A 21,697-nucleotide genomic window follows, 5' to 3' on the forward strand; every position below is an offset into this window, starting at 1 on the left:
CGGGCCAGTTGAAAACAACACAGTTTTTTTTTTTCTGAATACGGACTCGATTGTGGGGTTGGTAGAAAGACCGCAGCTACTCCCTCAAAGATGCCTTGCTGGACCTCTAGCCGGCAGCCGGTGCCGCATGCTTGTAACTCTGATGCTCCCTTCGCTCGCCTGGCTGCACGCGGCAGCGTCTCCGACTGCTTCCCCCCATTCTTGTTGCTTAATTTTCTAAATCCAGTGACCGGCGAATCGTGGGAGACATAGAAATCGGAAGCCTGGGAGGCAGTGTTAAAGGGCTGCGGAATAGATGCTAGTGGGCTAGGCCATTGACGCATAGGGCTATACATTGTTTTGGTGAAATTCCTGGGCGGGCCACGGCCCTGTTAGGCCCCAACGTAGCTCCGCCAGTGATATCACGCCCTCTTGGGACTACCCGCATATGTTAGATTTATGGTTGTGCCGCATTACACATACGTGCTATGGAGAATCCCTAGACCTAAGGGCCCAATAATAGTCAAAGGAAGTTTCACTTAGGCAGACAAGTGCGACAACGATATCCACAAGCTTTCCGAAACATTCGGAATGCAGGCTGAGTACGAAGCATCCAAGCCCACCACCAACTACGACGTGTTACCCGATGGAGGTAGATCCTTGCAGGAGCAAGCTTTCGACACATCCAAGAATTCTAAGGAAGTGCAGATCCACCCGACAGATCCTAAAAAGACGACGTCCATTGCTTCCAACTTGGATAGCACATAGGAAAGCGCGCTCGTCGAGTTCCTCTGTGAGCGCTGGGAAATCTTCGCATGGTGTCCAGCTGACATGGAAGGAGTACCCAGGGAACTTGTTGAACACCCTCTCAATTTAGATCCAAGAGCCGGACCAATTTGACAACCTTTGTGGAGATTCTCCGAGCCAAACCGCAAAGCTATGTTATCTGAGATCCGTCGACTCAAAGAAGCGGGTTTTATCAAAGAGCTGCACACTGAGATCACGTGGGTCGCTAACCCAGTGCTGGTCCTGAAGAAAAACACCGAAGTCCTTCGCATGTGCATCGATTTCACGTGTCTCAACAAACATTGCCCAAAGGATCACTTTCCCCTCCCGAGGATCAATCAAATTATCGATTCCACGGCAGGATGTGAACGTCTTTCCTTCCTCGACGCGTATTCTGGTTATAATCAGATCCGCTAACAAAACAAGATGAAGTCAAAATAGCTTTCATAACCCGTATGGCGTATTCTGCTACAGAACAATGCCCTTCGGGTTGAAAAACGCGGGAGCCACATATCAAAGGATGATGCAGAAGTGCCTCGCCACGTAGATCAGAAAAACGTCCAAGTATACATTGAAGATGTGTTCATTAAAAGAAATCAAGGGTCATCCCTTATTGACGATCTTCAGGAAACCATCGACAAACTCGACAAGTTCCGCCTCAAACTAAACCCGACAAAATGTTCCTTTGGAGTTCCAGCGGGAGAACTCCTCAGATACTTGGTGTCAGCTAGAGGGATCGAGGCCAATCCAGAGAAAATACAAGTTATCCTGACAATGAGAAAACCAACCAAGCTCAGAGAGATACATCAGTTAACTGGACAAGTCGTAGCTTCGAGTAGATTCGTCGCAAAGTTGGGAGAAAAAGCGCTGCCCTTTTTACGCGCTCATCAAGCAAGGGGAAAAGTTCGAGTGGAATGAAGAAGAAGAGAAAGCCTTTAAGCATCTGAAGCGCACAATTTCGACACCACCAGTATTGTAGCACCACGAGAAAAAAAACCTTTGCGGTTATATATTGCGGCCATACCTCAAGTGGTTAGCACAGTTATCGTGGTATAACGAGAAGAAGAAGGGAAAATTCACGGAGTTCAGCGACCGATATATTTCCTTAGAAAAGTCCTATCACCATCCAAGCAGCGCTACCCGCACTAATTATGTCATTGTCGCTCTGGACGAGCTTGGCCTCTCTATCGCTCAAGGCATCTTCAGCGGCTTGAAGTCTTCGACGAAGATCTTCGACACCAGCTGCATCCTTTTCAGCCTTTTCGTGAGCTTCCTCGCTGGCTCTAAGCTTCTCCTCCAAATCGTCGGCGCGTTCTTTGGCACGACACAACGCCTCTAGAAGAAAGGATGAATGAAGATATAAAACAATAAAGAAATATATAGAGCGCTAAGTGCAGTAAAACCATACATCTCAAAGATCTGGCCTCGTCGCGGAACCCGATAAAAAGGTAGCCTTGGTCAACCATCTCTTTCATCAAGGGTTGCAAAAAAGTCGACAAGAAAGAAATGTAGTACCAAGAAGCAGGAAGTTGTTCGAGTAAACAAAAAATGCGACAAACAGGAAGAGATAACTCACATTATCAAGGAGAGGAGTTGACAGACTCCCGGTGGCAAAATCTTGCTTGCCAGCAGCTCCCGTCTTAGCTCTTTTCTTCTTTGGTGCTTGGGGACTAGGCGTTAGAGTCGGTGCTTCTGGATCAACGTGCGCTGGAGGCGAAGTTTCGGGCGCAACATGACGATCCTCAGGAAGGACCAACGTGTGGGAGGTGCTTGTATTGGCTAGCCCATGAGCTTCGGATTCCAGCTCTTCTTCGTCATCTCTGTCAATATAGTCAATATAGCAGAAATATAAATACGTGGAAACCAAAGGAAAAAAAAAATAGGAAAAAGCAAAGAGGAACCAACTTACAAACTGACGGCACCAGTAGCAGTGTAGGGGTCGAAGATTTCTTGATCTTCGGGAGAAGATTCTTCGGCAGCTGGTATAGAAAGCTTGGACGCGCCGGAATCCTCTTCGTCCATGTTCCTCTTCCTATTGCGCTTATCCGGAGAAGCGGAAGGAGGAGGAGAGACCGAGTGAGCGGAGTAAGAATGTTGCAATGACTCCGAGTCTTTTTCGGAGGAACCCACACTTTTCTCTGATTCTGCGGGCTCGCTCTCAGGAACAGAAGTTTCTTGCGAGTCGTCGTTAACGACGTCTCGCTCATCTACACCCCCACCTTCAGGTAGTGGGGGAAGGGAGGAAATAGATTGATGGTTCCGCAGGCAAAAAAGAACGAGAGGGAAAGATAAAATTATCAAAACATGAAGGAAAAACAATTGCAGCCAAAAAGCAGGAATACAACTCAAAGGAAAGCACTTACATCGGGAAGGGCGTGGTCACCACTGAATGGTTCCACGCGACAGGCAGAAGGGACTTCATTATTCTTTTTCAAAGAGGTGAAGTGGCGGACAAGCTTCTCCAAATCTTTCAGGGGAAGATCGTCGGAAACTATATCAACGTCTTCAGCATCCGAATACATCCAAAGGGGATTCTTGCGAGCTTGAAGAGGCTGCACTCGAATCCGCACAAAGTGTGCAATGATTTGCACACCCGACACTTCTGCCCCTTCGGTATTTTGGAGCTCTTGGATGTGAGAAATCAACGCGTCGGTGGCTGCCCTTTCTTCGGCTGTAGGCTCTGCGTCCCAAGATTTGCGCCTCTGGATATCTTTCGAAGCATCAAAGGGAGCAAGGCCATAATCTTGGGCAGCCAAAGATTCGTCCTTGACATAAAGCCACTTCTTGCACCAGCCTTGGACAGAGTTAGCAAACTTCACATCAAAGTATCCGACTTCTGGCCGGACGCAGATGCAGACACCACCTACGTTGGAGATGGTGTTCTTCGAGTTGTTGTGGCGGAGGTAAAAGATGTGTTTCCACAAGCCCCAGTGAGGGTGGATGCCCAGGAAGCATTCGCAGAGGGTGATGAAGATAGAGATGTGGAGGAAAGAGTTAGGGGTCAGCTGGTGAAGCTGAATCCCATAGATAAAAAGGAGGCCGTGTAGGAACTCATGAACGGGAATGGAAAAGCCGCACATGAGAAAATCGACAAAAGTTACCCGGAAACCTGAAGGAGGATGAGGGGAACTCTCATCCCCTGACATCCTCATAGCCTTCTTGTTGAGTAGGCCAATCTTCTTGAGCAGGCGATTGTCCTGCGTGGAGATCTTAGACCTCTCCCATCCGGAGATCTTGTTCTTCTCCACGCGCTCACCGGTGCCAGGGGCATGGTTCTTGCAGAGCTTGGTGCGTGGAGCCATGGTGGATGCGCGGTGGAGTAAAAGAGGGGAAGCAAAGGATGAGTGCATGAGGTGCTCGAGCAGGAAGAAGAACAGATGCAAGAGAGAATGTGCGGCGCATCGAAGGGGAAAAAGTGAAGCATAGGGTAAAATTTATAGGTGGAAGACGATGAAGTTCAGCTGTTGGATGAAAAGGAAAGGATCCTGAGCCTTACGCGTGCTCGTGTGGTAAATGGTTTTTACACTTCATTTTTACCGAGAGAGAGAGATAGTTATTGCGCGCGTGCTGGGAATATCGGAGGACGTGCGCGCCCCACTTGCGCGACGTGGAGGACGTGCAGTAGTTTGGACCCACAAAAACAGTTGTCTACTAGCAGTCGTGTCTTCCCAAGGTGGACACACATGACTCTCGTCAGCAACGATGTCGCCGTATCAAAAAAAAACTTCGGGTGATGTAGCAAAATATAGTTTGATGAATACTTCGAGAGCTGGAACAACACATAGTTGGAAGAAAATTTCGGGAGCCTATTTCCAGATGCAAGCACCTGTTCATATGCTCAGGGGCTACACTTATCAGAAGTATTGCATATACTTCTGATAAGATAAAGGGGTGACAATAAAAATACAGAGTTGGTTCAGTAACAAAAGTTGAGCCTACAACCAAGTGCAAACACTCGGCTGTAGCCTCGGGGGCTACTCCCATCGGGAGCGCTGGTCGCGCACCCGATGAAATATAGAAAGAAGAGAAGGCAAAGTAACAAGTCAATATAGAGTTGCAGTCGAGGAACTTCTTTCGTACATCTTCGAGTTACATATAACTCGTCATGTACTCCCATCGGGAGATCAAGATATTGTTTCAAGAGTCCACAGAATCGAGCTTGAAGTAGGTTTATGCGGGTTTGCCACAAGAGCAATTAACTGGTACCTGATCCGTCAGATGAACCAGCCTCATTTACCGTTATCCCTGTACAAAATAGACATTGAGCAAAGTATTCGTTATGATTTGAAAGTCTTACTAAATAAACATGTGATTCAGTTTTACGATGGAGATTTTACTCGACTCTACGATTCTCGCAAAATCTCGGGGGCTAATGACACAGGTATGCCTAACAGGCATGCCGAATAAAGTACCCAGGTTATATGGAGAGGATATGAAGCCCACGGACCCGAAGCTTTGGAGGCCTAGAAGCCTAGAGATCTTCGGATAATGAAAGTAAAGTTGTAGTAAGAATCTTGTATCAACATAGGAAAGGTCAATGCGCCTCGGATAGTTTGTAACTTGTACGACACGAAACGCCTCAGCTCCACCTCCTATATAAAGGGGAGCCGAGGGAAAAATGAGGGATCGAGATCTTGGCTACCAGAACCACCATATTCTTGAGTCGAGCACCTTTGTCGGCTGAACCTTCGAGATATACTTGCCATCTACTTCTTACGAAACCATAAGTCTACAATCTGTAGGCATTGACGAGTTAATCCCTCGTCACCGTTAGTGCGCCCAGCCAATAGTCAGCTAGCAACACCTTCAGAAGTCACACCTTTCTCCTACTGGTCGATTAAACCTTGGTTTCTTACTGAGGGAAAATTTGATACTATGCTCATCATACATTTCTCTTGGGGTTCCCAGCGGTGTGCAATCTGCGCTCATTAGTATGCTTGCATGTTTCTCTAGTGGGTATAAAATTGACTCGTCTAGATCAACTGATTTCTTTTGCTGGATTTTATGGGGGCTTTGTAGATATTTTGGATCCATTGCTGCACCACTGAATGAACTTACAAAGTAGTATGTGCCCTTTTTCGGGGGGCGATGCATAGAAAGAGGCCGTCATGATATTGAAAAATAAGTTAGCACATGCTCCTTTACTTCAACTTCCCAATTTTAATAAGAGTTTTAAGCTTAAATGTGAGGCTAGTGGAATTGGCTTGGCTTGGGAGGCACGTTATTACAAGAGGGCAAACATGGTCATATTAGTGAGAAATTCAGTGGCCTATTCTGAACTATTATACTTTTGATAAAGAATTATATGTGTTTGTTCAGACATTAGAAACTTGGTAACATTATTTATGGCCTAAAGAATCTGTTATGCATTCTGATCAAGAATCTTTGAAGCATATTTGTAGTCGAGCAAAATTTAATCACTTCCATGCTAAGTGGGTTGAGTTTATTGTCTGATTCCCTTATGTTATTAAGCACAAAAATGGTAAGGATAATGTTAGTGTTGATGCTTTATCACGCCATTATACCATGCATGCTATCTCAGCTTGGCATTAAATTTTTTTTTTTGGTTGGAGACCATCAAAGAATTATATATGCATGATGTAGAATTTAAATATGCATTCTAGAATTGTAAAGAAGGAAGAACGTGGAACAAGTTCGTCTTCAATTATGGATTTTTTTCGTGGTAACAAGCTATGCATTCTAGATAGCTCCATTCGTCGTTTGTTGTTACATGAGGCGCATGGAGGGTGATTAATGGATCACTTTTGTGTGAAGAATACATAGGATGTACTTGTTGCACGCTTCTTTTGGTCACACATGCATCGAGATGTATAGAGATTCGTGGCACATTGCACTACTTGTCAAAAAGCTAAGTCTCAACTTAATACACATGGTTTATATACGCCTCTTATTTTTCCTAGTGTACTTGGGGGGTATTTCTATAGAATTTGTTTTGAGTTTTCCTCGTACACAGAAGGGAGAGATAATATTTTTGTTGTTGGGGATCGGTTTTCTTAGATGGCACACTTTATTCCTTGTCACAAGAGTGATGATGATATGCCTGTTGCTGATTCGTTCTTTCGTAAAATTGTTCGTTTACATGGTGTGACAAATACAATTGTGTTTTTATCGTGATACTAAATTTTGTAGCCACTTTTGGAGATATTTATGGGATAAGTTGGGGACTAAATTTATGTTTAGTACTACATGTCACCTCCAAAGAAATGGACAAACCGAAGTGTTTAATAGAACCTTGTCTACTATATTGCGGTTTGTTTTAAAGAAGGACTTCAAATGTGGGAAGAATATTTTCCTCATAATTTATTTTCTTATAACTGGTCGCTGCATTCTACCACTAAGATGTGCCCATTTGAGATTGTGTATAGTTTATTCCCCTTGCACCTATTGATTTGTTGCCATCACCATCTTCGGTGTGAAATAATATGGATGCTCACAATGTTCTGAACTAATAATAAAGCTGCAAGTGACTATTATAGACAACATAGAATGAAGGAATACTAAGTATAAAATTGTTGGGATAGAGGAAGAAAGCATGTTGTGTTTGATGCTGGTGATCTTGTTTGGTTGCATTTGGGGAAAGATCATTTTCCTGATTTCCGTAAGTCTAAGTTAATGCCATGCGATGTTGATCCTTTTAATGTGTTAGATAAAATCAATGATAAGGCATATAAACTTGAGTTACCTGTAGATTTTGGTGGGGTTAGTCCTACATTTAACATGGTAGATTTGTAGCCCTACTTTGGAGAGGATGGTGAGATTAAATCGAAAACAACTTCAATTCAAGAAGGTGAGCATGATGTGGATACCTACAGCTACACAAATAAAAGAACCTATGACTCACGCTCGTGCCGAATAACTTGACTATCAGGTACTTTTATTTCTTGGAACTAGTTCACACATATATGAGAATATGATGTTGCCGAAATTAGATGCGTTTGTTACTCTTAGGAATGATGGACCTAACATGGATGAGAGGGAGAAGCATTTGAACATGATCATGCATGGAGATGGCATCAAGCATGTGAGGATTGAAGAGGATGCTACAAGTAAAGATTAATTTCAGAACTTTGAAGCCGCGATAATGATGATGGAAGACTTGGACAAAATATTCAAGATTATGCTTCATACCTTCGTCCATAGTTTGATACAGTGCCGCGTCACCTTTACTTTTGGGCCAGGCCTATGTTATTTTCGCAGCAATTAAGTCAACCACTTTTTAGACTCTGTATTTGAGGAAAAAAGACATTCTATGAGTTAGTTTGGCCACCATACCCATGGCAGGCCGAAATCCTCACCTTTTTCTCCATAAATCCCCCTTCTCGTCACTTCAGAATTTGGATTTTAATTAGACTAAAAGTTAGCCACTGCTGCAACTTTGTGTATTTCTCTTGAGGCCAACGCCAAGAAGAAGACCGACTATTCGGAATCCCACCATCATAACAAAGATTACATCTTTATTCACAGTATCCTGATTGCAATATTATTGGTTCTTGCTTCTTCTCGATTAAATGCAGGGGTTAAAGACCTTCGTGGTCAGGCTGATTGTGCTTCCGCAAGATCGGTAACCTCGAGAATATTGGCCTAGCGATTGCATTGGCACTCCTTTCTTCGCACGTGTAGTCGGATAGTCAAGCCAACCCCGCCATAAATGACGTATCTCCATCTAATCAAAAGATCGGACACCTTTGCCCTATCCAGCGCACGACCGGCTAGGGTTGGAGTAGAAGTCGGGACGCAATGCAGCATTCGCCAAGGATGTCAACTCTGTGGACTGCCCTTGCTACACCTGAAGAGCCTCTTGTGATAGGACACTTAATGATTACTAATGGTGAGAGACGCGACGATCGCATTGAACACAGAGACAATACCATTTAGGATGTAATTAATGAGCTCTTCATCGGAAGAGGAGATCCAGCGGCCGCCATGATGTTGGTGAGGGACTTCATCTTGTGCATGTATTGCGCGGCGGTCATCTCCTCCTTGCGCAGTGACTAGAGTCGATGACAGATGTGGCGAACGTTGGTGTGGCTCTGGGTGCCAAGCATGGTGTGCACGGTGGTCCACACTACTGCTGCAGACTTGCAGACAATGAGTTGACAAGCGGTGTCAGGCTCCATGGAGCCGGGAAGAAGGCCAAGAACCTTTTGGTCCATGACCCATCAGCGGGTTTACGTCGGGTTGTCAACCTCCATAGCGGCATCTACTTCTCCCTAGGTGAGTGTCTTCGCAGGGGGCGAACTCGGTGCCATCAAGGTAGCCATGAAGGCCGGCACCAGCGAGATTAGGGAGGGTGAGCCCCTTCCATAACATGAAGTTGTTGGAGTCGATCCGGATGGAGGCAGACGACGCGATCAACCATCGCCAAAGATGAGACTCATAGATCGAAAAGCCCGCGTACTTAAAACCACACAAACAAAAACAACAAGCGACTGGATCCCGCTACATCTGCGGGACACACAACATCAAAGCACCCTTCGCTAGCACTAGATGCACCACCTCAACAAGGATAGGGCAAGAAGGGTCTTATTCTAATTTCAAGATATAATTGTCACCTCACCATTTCCATTTTGAAGAAGACACTGGAAAACATAAACAAAGAACATGAACCCTCCCATGTCCCCTCGTCCTCCAAAATTCCAAGGCCACCGAAAATGGAGCGAACCAACGACACCACCGGCGTGGAGGACGAAATCCTAGATGGGTATTACAGTCGCCTCACAATCGGTTCTCTCTCATATCTCAGGTACATACATATATATACACACGTATCATTGTCACACTTATTTTGCAATCGGTTGGAATGAAGCTTTCTGCACTGTATCGATGGCGGTGGAGATGTTTGACAACTCCGCGGACCGGACTATGACGTCTGCAGCACGGCACATGCAGCTGATGGCTTGTCCTCGTAGACCCTCACTGTCTCACCGCACTATTCGGCACTAGCTGGTCAACCTGTAGCATGGATCATATACAAGCCAGACTTGTCCTCCTCCTACAATTTTACGCCATGGCGAGCTCATTAAATCGGTAAGAAGCGACGCTAGTTAATGCAACGTAGCGAGCAACCAACCACATGCATGATCGCCTCCTCGCGGGGCGGCGCACGCGCGCGTACTTTTGCTCCATGCCTCGCTATAAAATCCCCCGGGGCGCGATCCATCCTCTGTGCGTCAGGAAGATATCCTCTCTGTGATGATAAATGAAAGCAGAGAATCAGTAGTGCAGAGCGCAACAATGGGGTCCCTTCGGCGAGGCCTCCTCGCTAGCCTTGCCCTCCTCTTTATCAACCTGCTGCCGATGGCGCTGCTTCTGCCGGGCGCCCATGGAGCACCAGCAGCAGGCACGGGCAAAAGCAAAATCTCGGCCGTCTTCGTGTTCGGCGACTCCATCGTCGACCCCGGCAACAACAACAACCGGCTCACGGAGGCGAGGGCTGACTTCCCACCCTATGGGGAGGACTTCCCCGGCGGCGTGGCCACCGGGAGGTTCTCCAACGGCAAGGTCCCCGGCGACATGTTGGGTACGTACCAGCGAGAACTAAGTTTTGTTGTTGTTGCTAATGGAAAGTAACTACTCATCCCGTTACATAAATTTTCTCTTGGTTTTAGTTTGAACTTGAACTAATACGTACTAAGACAAAAACATATTGAACAGGGGAAGTAGTGAACTTTTTGTTGTCTATGGTACTCAAAAAATATACATTAAGCCTCTCCGTAGACTCAGTAATGCTACAATTATGGAATCCATCTTACGGATAAGTCCTATAGACTGACGTGGAAACATCCGGTTTGTGTAATTTTTTGTCATTGGTGAATTTAATTAGGTTCGTAATCCCCCTGGAATCTTTCGAAGTGTGTCCGTAAGTGCAATTCCATAGCTGTAGCATTACTGGTCTAGGCTTGGAAATTGCTAGTTTCTCAGATCATAGTGGGGAGTAACTTAAACTAGTAACATATATCATGTTACTACTCTATAAGTTATTACCTTCATAATGAATACGTAGTAGTAACTTAGGCTGGTCATAGTGGGGAGTAACTTAGACTAGTAACATATGCCATGTTACTAGTCTAGGTTACTACCTTCATAGTGGGTAGTAACTTATATGTGGTGTCATGCATTGTGTCATTTATTATGCTGCAGACTCATTTTGTTTTGGGGTGTGTGATGTTATGGTAACATAGCTAGTTACCACATCACTCTCTTTCTTCATTTATTGACATGTCATGTCACCAAAATGCCTTGAGATATGTGATGTTACTAGCTATGTTACTCTCACTATGAGCAGTCTTATATGTGGTGTCATGTATGTATGGTGTTATTTATTATATTGTAGACTCATGGAGTGTGTGATATTATGATAACATGGTTAGTTACCACATCAATCTCTTTCTTCATTTATTGTCATGTCATGTCAGGAAAATGTTTTGAAAAGTGTGATGTTAATACCTATGTTATTCTCCCTCTCTCACAGTTTATTAGGCGTGCGTGTACCCCTATGCCACAAATTTAATCAAGTTAGTATTAGTTATATGCTATACAAATTAGGCTGGTCATAGTGGGGAGTAACATAAGGTGGTGTCATGCATAAGTTACTAGTCCATGTTACTACCTTCATAGTGGAAAGTAACTTAGAGATGGTATCATGCAAAGTCTCATTTATTAGTTTGTAGACTCATTTTACCTTGGGGTGTGTGATGTTATGGTAACATAGCTAGTTACCACCTCCCTCTCTTTCTTCATTTATTGCTATGCCATGTCACCAAAACACCTTGAAATGTGTGATGTTACTACCTAAGTTACTCCCACTATGAGCAGTCTTATATGATTAGAAAGTTTAGATGTTCTATTTTCTAATAATATGTTTTTTTGCATTATGTAACTTAAATTATATAGATCAAATTGGCGATCTAGGGATACGGGGACGACTAGTAAACTGAGAGAGAGGGAGGGAGTATAATTAGTCTTACCTTGGTTACAATATATTGCATGTTTTCTTCTTTAATGTTCGGTTGAAGGCTAACTTTTCCACGACTAGCGTAAAGTAAAGAAAATTAGCAACACGTGAAGATATATAAAGTATGGGAAGCCGGTGACTAACCAAACCTAGATCTAAAATATTTGTAGGATGTTGCTAGCTAAATCCACATTTAGCCTGCCTAAGCTCGCATGTTCAGTTGCCCCATCGGCTCGGTTTTCATCCACCGATCGTATTACGTGCACTCCTTTTTTTTTCGGGCTTCCTTCACCATTCAAACCAACCACTCCTAGCTGAACATTAATTCCAACCCATCCGGAAGCTGAAACAAGCTCGTCCTGAGGTCGACTCGACCAATGTTGCAATAATTAAGTTGCATGTTGAGCAATGACTTGCTACCTGCAAGCACAGACGTGGCAGAGGAACCACGGTCAACTGGATATCATCGATGTTCACAGTACTGTACTACTAGTGTACTGTTTCTACTGTGTCCCAGGTGTGTCCAAATCTTACAAAAACGAAAAAAGGGTGTGTTGAAATCATTGTAACAGCTTTTGCGTACTGAATCTGAAGAAGTGTTCGATTTCGACCTAGTTGTTGAGATGAAAAGCTGTGAACAAATACTCTAAAAACGATTAGTTCCTCACAAAATACGTGTTCGCCAACTTTCTAAAGTTAAACTCTTTCATGGCTTGAGGAATAATCTATATACCAACATTCTGGTGTTATATATGCCAAGTGGCAACTTGAATAACGATTGATATATTTTCTTCATCGAGCAGCTTCCAGGCTGGGAATTAAGGAATTATTGCCACCCTACATCGGATCTGATCTTCAATTAAGTGACCTACTCACAGGTGTCGTCTTTGCCTCGGGAGGCAGTGGATATGATCCTTTAACATCGATACCCGCGGTAACAAAAACTAAAGTCACACATATCTTATAATAAAGCTATGGTGAAGTATTTTGTTTTGGTTTCATCTGAAACTAATATTTGTTGTTACAAAAGATCATACATAACTACAAATTTATTACTTCAGACTGCTATATCAAGCACTGGACAACTTGAATTGTTCCTTGACTATAAGGAGAAGCTAAAAGCTTTAGTCGGCGAAGAGGAGATGGCGCGTGTTATCTCTGAAGGCATATACTTTACAGTCATGGGGGCAAATGACCTCGCAAATAATTATTTTACAATTCCTTTGAGGCGTCACCAATATGACCTTCCTTCATACGTGGAATTTCTAGTTTCTTCGGCCGTCAACTTTACTATGGTAAGATTTATTATCCAAACACCAAACTTGTTAGGAGATAGTTGATGTAATATATTTTTTTCTAGAAACCTTGTCTGATACTCTTTTTGCAGAAAGTTCTCGTGCTCACAAGTTCTTCAAATGTTTGAAGTTTTAAATATTTCCCCAAATTTGACCAATACCACCATTACTTACGTACTGCTTTACGGTTCATCAAATTTATTAAGTTACTGAATTGCGTATTGCATCAATTTTCCTGGACAAGTTTCAGCATATACATGCATTACAACTTATCGTGGTACCATGAACAACTTACAGTCTCCTACTTTTATATATGCTACCTCTGTATTTTATTTGATTAGCATTTGGCCAACAAACATATATGTAAATAATTAAATATTACTCTTATGTACAGAAATTAAATGAGATGGGTGCAAAGAGAATTGGGTTCATTGGCATTCCACCAATTGGATGTTGTCCTTCACAAAGAGAACTTGGGTCAAGGGAATGTGAGCCAATGAGGAATCAAGCGTCACAACTATTCAATTCTGAAATCACAAAAGAAATAAATCGGCTAAATGCAGAACAAAGTGTTCCAGGCTCAAAGTTTGCTTATATTGATATATACTACAATTTGCTTGATCTCATTCAGCAACCTGGTCTTTATGGTGAGTGCTCACTTCATCCTCAGTAATATTTTTGCCATGAATCACTACTGAAGAGTATAACTTCAACATAACCATATTAACAGATAAAGTGAGCCACATTAACCTCTTAAATGTGGCAGTCTTACAAAACTTTATACAAACTAATATAGCAATGCAGGAGCTGCATGATAGACAAATATGGTGTACATATTTTTTTACATTAACTTGTATATTTCAGTAATATGTGATATTTGTAATGTTCAGGAGTATGTGGTAATTTTCATGTCGTCACCATAACATTTTGGTCCTGAATATGGTAAAACTTTCTGTTATATAGGTTTCAAGGAGGTAACCGAGGGATGCTGTGGAAGCACAGTGCTAAATGCAGCAATATTCATTAAAAATCACCCTGCATGTCCAAATGTTTATGACTACATTTTCTGGGACAGCTTTCATCCTACCGAAAAGGCCTATAGCATCGTGGTTGATAAACTCATTCAGCAAAATATGCAGTACCTAATGTAAAGAAACTCTCTCCACCTGCGTGTGAACACGTATTATTTAAACTGCAATTGGTTTGACAGTTAGTACACAACAATTCTAGGATGTTTGACGGAAAGTTTTCGCGTTCCAAAATTGTAAAGTCTAGTGGTTGGTGAAATATATAAATATAACTTCAGACTTGTATCTCAGTATAAAGTATGCTGAAATTTATTCATGCAACAGCAAGTATGCCTCTACTTGGTCCATACAATTTTCTTCGGTACTTGTTCGGGGTTGTGATCTTACGATGATTCAACTGGGGTGTTCCCTATCCTTAGCAAAATGATGTGCTCTTCTGGGAATGAAGCCTGTTAGCTTTTGTTTAGTTCTAGTGGGGTGATCTTTTGGATCTGGTTCTGGCTGCAGTGAATAGGGTGCTCTACATATGGTTGCCTAGATCAAAATAGTGCGATCTACATATGGTTGCCTAGATCCGGCGAATAATGTGTTGTACGTATAGCTTTAATTTTGTGATTTAGTTTGTTGGCCTTGTGTGATGAGGACATCCCATCTATTGATACAACCGCTGTACCTACAGCCACACAAATACAAGGACCAATCACTCGAGCTCGTGCCAAACAACTTAACTATCAGGTACTTTCGTTTCTTGGAACTGTTCCTCATATACATGAGAATATGATGCTGCCTAAATCAGATATGTTTGTTACTCTTAGGAATGATGGATCTAGCATGGATGAGGAGGACAAGCATTGGAGCATGATCACACATGGAGGAGATGGCAGCAAGCACTTGAGGATTGAAGATGACGCCACAAGTGGAGATTTCAGGACTTTGAAGCCACCATAAGAAGAGATGAAGACATGGACGAAATATAGAGTTCTCCACTTCATAATTTCGTCCATAGCATAATATGGTGCTGCGTCACCTTTAGTTTTGGGCCAGGCCCATGTCATTCTCGCAGGAATTAAGTCAGCCACTTTTTAGAGTCCGTATTGAAGGGGGAAAGGCCTTCTAGGGTTTGGTTCGGCCACCATACGTATGGCTGGTCGAAACCCCACCTTTTCCTCCTTTAAATACCCCCATAGCCGTCACGTTTAGACTCGGATTTTGATTAGATTAAAAGTTAGCCATTGCTGCAACTCTCGTGTACTTCTTTTGAGGCCAACGCCCAGAACAAGACCGACTATTCGGAATCCCACCTTTTCAATAAAGCTTTCATCTTTCATCCGCAATATTCTGATTGCAATATTAGTTCTTACTTGTTCTCGATTTCAGGTAGGAATTAAGACCCTCGCTGGTCAGGCTGATTGCGCATCCGCAAGATCAGTAACTCCCGGAGATTGTCCTAGCGATTGCATTGGCGCACGAGCTTTGCACGTGTAGTCGGATCGTCAAGCACGAACTCCACCAACAAATCGACGTTATCATACTTTCATCGAAAGATCGGCCACCTTTGCCCTATCAAGTGGTATCAGATTTCAGGTTGCTCGGTGAGATTTTACTGTTTTCCTAGTTTAGATTGCATCTGCCATCATACCCATAAACCACGAAAAAGCCAAAAATACAGTTAGGGTTTAGATCATCTCGTCCCATAAACCCCCTGCCACGCCTTGCATTGTCTTTTCAGTTTTGCATAGTTGAATTTGTGGCTGCATCTTCGTGTCGAGTTGCTGGTCTTAGCGTCTAGTTCCTTTAGAGTTTCGAGTTCTGGTCATATTAGTCACGCCGCCGCCGGCCGCTCGCACCATACGCAGATCACCGCCATATACACCCATCATATACTTCCGCTATTGCCATATACACCCTGCCATATACACCCACCATCTACTTCCGCCATCGCCATATACACCCTGCCATATACACCCTGCCATATACACCCTGCCATATACACCCCTGCCATATACATCCGTATCCACCATATACCCCGTTTCCTACCGCGACACGGATTGTTGCTGTTTCTCTGCCGTGACAGAGTCCGAGTAGAATTAGGTTTTATTTGTTTTTCCCTCTTAGCTGTTGCCTTCTAATTCCATCTGTGCTGTAGAAAAAATTTCCGTGAGATAAGTTTCGGCCGCCAGTAAAGAATTGGAAGGAGAGCAAAAAAAAAAAAAAAGTCTGGAACCGCCTCCGAAAAAAATTTCCTGGCTACATTGGTTTTTCACCTTGGCGATCACTTTTCGCCACTGGCCGTTATAGCGACAATTTTTTGGCGCCTGCGCGCTTTCCGGAGCACTTTCCAGAAATTTCGACAAAAAAATTTCTGAGGCTATACTGTTTTTAGACCTTGGGGATCAGTTTGAGACACTTGCCATCATAGTGATTTTTCGCACCTCGCGTCGCCACATCATCGCCACCTCATCGCTGCTAGTTGCTTGTGTGCCGCGCCGTGACCTGGTTAGTGTTCTAGGCTCGCGTCTCTAGTACGGTCTAGCCTAGGACCAGCACAGTACCGTCGTTGAGCATACTTTCAATACTGCATTGCTGTTTTGACAATTGCTGTTTTGCTACCATATTAGCCTTCCTACAGCTCTACATATTGTCTCCACGTGCACTGTGTCGACACTTGGTAATCGCTTTGGCAATCTTTGGAGACGCTGATCCTTGCTGGTTGTTACATCGCCTTCCTCATGTTTGGTAAGAACTTGTAAGAGCTTTGTATTTTGCTTGACAAATTGTGCGTGAACCACCATATTCCGTAGTTTATAGGCATATACATTGTTGCTTGTTGCATACTAACCATGACAGGCACAGAGTCGGCGAACGTTGACCCGGATAAGATGACGAATGCAGAGATGCATGCTCAATTCACCCATCTTTTGGGCGGACATGCAACCGACGTGGATGGGCGCCTCGGTGATGTTGACGCCAAACTCACCGACGCGCTAGACAAGATCGATGGCCTCGAGGCAGCCTTCAACTCCAAGCTCGACGCCAAGTTCCAGGAGTTGTTGACTCGGTTACTGCCGCCTCGCGCCAACGTGCAACGCCGTGCACGCCGCGTTCCTCGTGCGGACGTTCCTGCAGGTACCGCTGCTGCTGCTGCTGCCGCACATGACGCGCCTTCTGATGAAGGATACGAGGATTATGGAGGGAACGAGGATGAGCACGTAGATGAGAACGTGCTGGATGATGAGGAGGTCCAACAACCTGCTCCTGGTCGTCCACGGCAGCTGAACCGCCACGCTCGACCACCTCCACGGCCGGTACGTGATGATGATCATGTTGCTAAACTAAAATTGAATATTCCGCCATTTGAGGGTAGATATAATCCTGATGCATATCTTACATGGGAATTGGAAGTAGAGCAACGCTTTGCATGTTTACGCTATCCTGATCATTTGCGCGTTAGTGCTGCTACTTGTGAGTTCACAGATTTTGCATGTATTTGGTGGTCTGAGCATTGTAGAGTACACTATGCTAATATTCCTACTACTTGGGTTGGTTTAAAACTTGCTATGCGTACTCGTTTTGTTCCTCCACATTATCAACGTGATTTGCTTAAAAATTTGTCTCGCTTAGAACAAGGAAAAAATTCTGTAGAAGACTATTATCAAGAATTGCAAACTGGTATGATTCGCTGTGGTATTGTAGAGGATAATGAGGCTATGCTTGCACGTTTCTTTGGTGGTTTGAATAAAGAGATTCAGCATATTTTAGATTATAAGGAGTACAACACTATTACTCGCTTGTTTCATCTTGCTTGCAAAGCTGAACGTGAAGTGCAGGATCGTCAACCACCATGGAGAAAAGCTAATGTTTCTGCAGGTCGTACATCGTCATGGACTTCGTGACAATCAGCGCCACCATCTCGTGGGGCTGCACCAGCACCTCCTACCTCCAAGTACACCGCGCCTGCATCACGAACTCCATCTGCTGCTGCTCCACCACCATCTGTTGGTCCTCCTCGGAGTTCATCTTCGATGGCCTCCACGGGGAAGACGCGCGACATACAATGTCGCAAATGCTTGGGATTTGGACATATAGAGAGAGAATGCAGAACCAAGCGTGTGATGTTGGTGCGTGAAGATGGCGAATATGATTCTGCAAGCGACTTTGATGAAGATACATTGGCCCTTATTGCTGCACGTGATTGTGCCAATTCTAATTCTGAGAGAGAGATGGAGGTAATGGAAGCTGACACTGCTGATCAGTACAGGAGCTTAGTTGCACAGCGTGTGTTGAGCGTGCAATTGAGCAAAGCTGAGCATGATCAATGCCACAATCTGTTCCAAACACGAGGCGTTGTAAAAGAGCGAGCTATAAGGATTTCAGCCCATGTTCTTTAGTTTAGTGGCCTAGCTAGCTTGTTTGGTAGGAGCTGCAGGTTATTTTAGGAAGTTGCATAGATGAATCATACTCATATTTGCTGGTTGTGAGCAAAATTATACTACCATGTCAGTGCAAGCTTAGCTACTAAAGTTTCTGGTTTGGTTTGATTCTTAGTATCTTCGATTGAATCCTAACAATTTTCTGGTCCTTTGCATGCAGATGGACAGAAGCTGGATTACAAAAGGAGTTAGAAGGCTTTCCTATGAACACCTAAGGGGAGTGGATGAGTTCATAGTGTTTGCTCGCAGAAATGCTGCGGGGGCTGCTGAAATTCTTTGCCCTTGCCCCAGCTGTAATAACCGTACTCGACAAACTCTACAAGATGTACAGTCTCATCTGCTGTTGCGTGGGATGGCAGCCACCTACGATAGGTGGATCCATCATGGGGAGCCTTTACATGCTGAACCTGGAGCTGAACCTGGACATCAACCTGATGCACACCATGCTGATGAAGGCGGCGAGCATCTAGAAGATGATCATGTTGTGCTAGAGAATTCTTTTAATTTGGTGGAGGAGGATGGGGATGAGGATGACAGGATCCCTGACCTGTTTAAGGATCTCTACGAGTCTGAACCACAAGGTGATGGACAGAATACAATCTATGCCGAGCTAATAGAGGAAGCGAAGCGGTCAGCTAGTGATGGTGGGACAATGTCCAGATTTGCTTTCACCGTGAAGTTACTCCATGTCAAGTCCTTCTACCGGATGAGCAACGCCGCCTTGAACGGAATACTCCATCTCTTGGCCATCCAATACCCCAAAAGCTCAATTCCCAAAAATTATGATGAAGCATTGAGTATCATCGGCAGATTGGGGCTTGGTTATGAATCAATCCATGTCTGCCCAAACAACTGTGTCTTGTTTCGGAAGACGTATGCCAAGCTTGACAAGTGCCCTAAATGTGACGCCTCTAGGTGGAAAGATGGGGATGGCAGGAAGCAGATACCGGAGAAGGTATTGAGGTACTTTCCAATTATTCCAAGGCTGCAATGGATGTTTATTTCAAAGAAACAATCTGAAGAAGTGCAATGGCACAAGCTGAAGCGGAAACCTGTGACTAATGAGCTTAGCCATCCAGCGGACGGAAAGGCATGGAAAGACTTTGACAGTCAACATAAAGACTTTGCCGCCGATGCGAGAAACATAAGACTCGGCCTTGCCACAGATGGCTTTAACCCCTTTGGCATGAGCAGGAAGTACAGCATGTGGCCAGTATTCATCGTGCCGTACAACCTGCCACCATGGGCATGTATGGATCAGTCCAACTTCATGATGGCTTTGCTGATCCCGGGTCCAGATTCTCCAGGAAAGGATTTTGATATCTTTATGGAGCCCCTCGTTGAAGATTTGTTCAAGCTATGGAATGGTGTGCAGACCTATGATGCCCTGAGTCCCGATAAGTTCAATCTGCGTGCTGCGGTTATATGGTGCATCCATGATTTCCCGGCGCTGCACACTTTGTCGGGTAGGCTCACGGCTGGTTATCAAGCATGCGTGCGTTGTGACAAGGACCCGTGCTCCGAGAGAATAAGAAACAAGTTATGCTGGATAGGGAGCCGCCGTTTTCTTCCTCTGGACCATCGTTGGCGAAAAAGCAAAGGGTTCAATGGCAATACTGAACCACGTGACCCTCCGGCAGAGTTTACTAAAGAGGAGCTCAAGCAGCAACTTGACAAGGTGAAAGATGTCAGACCGGGAAAGAATCAAAAGAAAAGGAAGCGGGAGGAAGGTCAATGTTGGGACCGGAGGTCTATTCTGTGGGACCTCCCATACTGGGCAGATCTGAAGTTGAGGCACAATCTGGATGTAATGCACATTGAGAAAAACATATGTGACAATCTGCTTGGGACATTTATGAACATCGACGGGAAGTCAAAGGACACACTTAACTCGAGACTTGATTTGGAAGATATGGGCATAAGGGAAGCTTTGCACCTACGGCCTGTTGATGGGGGAAAGTCGTTTGAGATGCCGGAAGCATGGTATACAATGACTAAAGAAGAAAAGATTGCATTTTGTGAGTTTATAAGAGCGGTGAGGTTTCCAGATGGGTATGCCGGAAATCACGTGTTTTGAACCTAAAAATAATTTTTACCAAAAATAATGAGCAACAAATGAAGCACCTCCAGTTCAACTGTCTCGGTTTTCCTGCTGAATCGGCGGGGATTTGCCTTTTTTGCCGGGAGTGCCTAAAAAGGTTGGAGTTCTCAACAGTTGCTTAGTTCTACATAAAATAGGTCCTATTATTTAAATAAAATGTGTTGGCCCATTTCCGCGACATGTTATGGGTAGCTCCTTCATAAACCGCCGCCTTTCTGATGCTTAGAAAATAGAAAATGGCTTTTTAGTATGGTAAAGTCGAAAAGTTCGTGAGACGACATTTGTACTCCACGACAAGGGGCACACGTGTGCAAAATTTGGGGTCAATCCGACAAACCACCCAACAATTGCGGCCGTAACCTTGGTCATTTGCCTCGAAAGCCATGAAACTTCATAGACGATAGCTCATTCTGAGAACACCTTTTCCAAATACTTGCATTTCTTTAGGTTTATAATTTTTAATAGAAACTAGGTCACATACAATGACGCCACGCGAAGGTTTTACCATTTTTCGATTTTTTTTGAATTACTTATGCCGTTTTCAAAATGTGGTCGAAACGGCCGGCGCTGCCGTCTTAGCTAGGGTTGGAACCTATCAAAAATAAAAGTGTATCTCCGATGAAATCACATGTTTTGAACCTAAAAATAATTTTTACCAAAAATAATGAGCAACAAATGAAGCACCTCCAGTTCAACTGTCTCGGTTTTCCTGCTGAATCGGCGGGGATTTGCCTTTTTTGCCGGGAGTGCCTAAAAAGGTTGGAGTTCTCAACAGTTGCTTAGTTCTACATAAAATAGGTCCTATTATTTAAATAAAATGTGTTGGCCCATTCCGCGACATGTTATGGGTAGCTCCTTCATAAACCGCCGCCTTTCTGATGCTTAGAAAATAGAAAATGGCTTTTTAATATGGTAAAGTCGAAAAGTTCGTGAGACGACATTTGTACTCCACGACAAGGGGCACACGTGTGCAAAATTTGGGGTCAATCCGATAAACCACCCAACAATTGCGGCCGTAACCTTGGTCATTTGCCTCGAAAGCCATGAAACTTCATAGACGATAGCTCATTCTGAGAACACCTTTTCCAAATACTTGCATTTCT

The 21,697-nt window shown here is 44.0% G+C and overlaps 1 protein-coding gene across 1 annotated transcript; it reads left to right on the forward strand.

Annotated features, from left to right (window-relative positions):
• Positions 1–9,836: 9,836 nt before the first annotated feature.
• LOC127313675 (GDSL esterase/lipase At1g20120) lies at positions 9,837–14,401 on the forward strand. The gene is made up of 5 exons (XM_051344152.2): positions 9,837–10,306; positions 12,544–12,674; positions 12,802–13,035; positions 13,430–13,682; positions 13,999–14,401. The coding sequence occupies exons 1-5, from the start codon at positions 9,979–9,981 to the stop codon at positions 14,184–14,186; spliced, it is 1,134 nt and encodes a 377-aa protein (XP_051200112.1). The 5' UTR covers positions 9,837–9,978; the 3' UTR covers positions 14,187–14,401.
• Positions 14,402–21,697: the final 7,296 nt, after the last annotated feature.

This window comes from Lolium perenne, chromosome 7, assembly GCF_019359855.2.
Source record: "Lolium perenne isolate Kyuss_39 chromosome 7, Kyuss_2.0, whole genome shotgun sequence".
In the NCBI taxonomy this organism is placed as follows: domain Eukaryota; kingdom Viridiplantae; phylum Streptophyta; class Magnoliopsida; order Poales; family Poaceae; genus Lolium; species Lolium perenne.

Excerpts from the sequence above, each read along its gene's own strand:
- LOC127313675 (XM_051344152.2), top strand. The coding sequence starts at position 9,979 with ATGATAAATGAAAGCAGAGAATCAGTAGTGCAGAGCGCAACAATGGGG. Across the intron at positions 12,675-12,801 it reads CTTTAACATCGATACCCGCG|ACTGCTATATCAAGCACTGG; the intron begins GTAACAAAAACT and ends TTATTACTTCAG. Across the intron at positions 13,683-13,998 it reads TCAGCAACCTGGTCTTTATG|GTTTCAAGGAGGTAACCGAG; the intron begins GTGAGTGCTCAC and ends TCTGTTATATAG.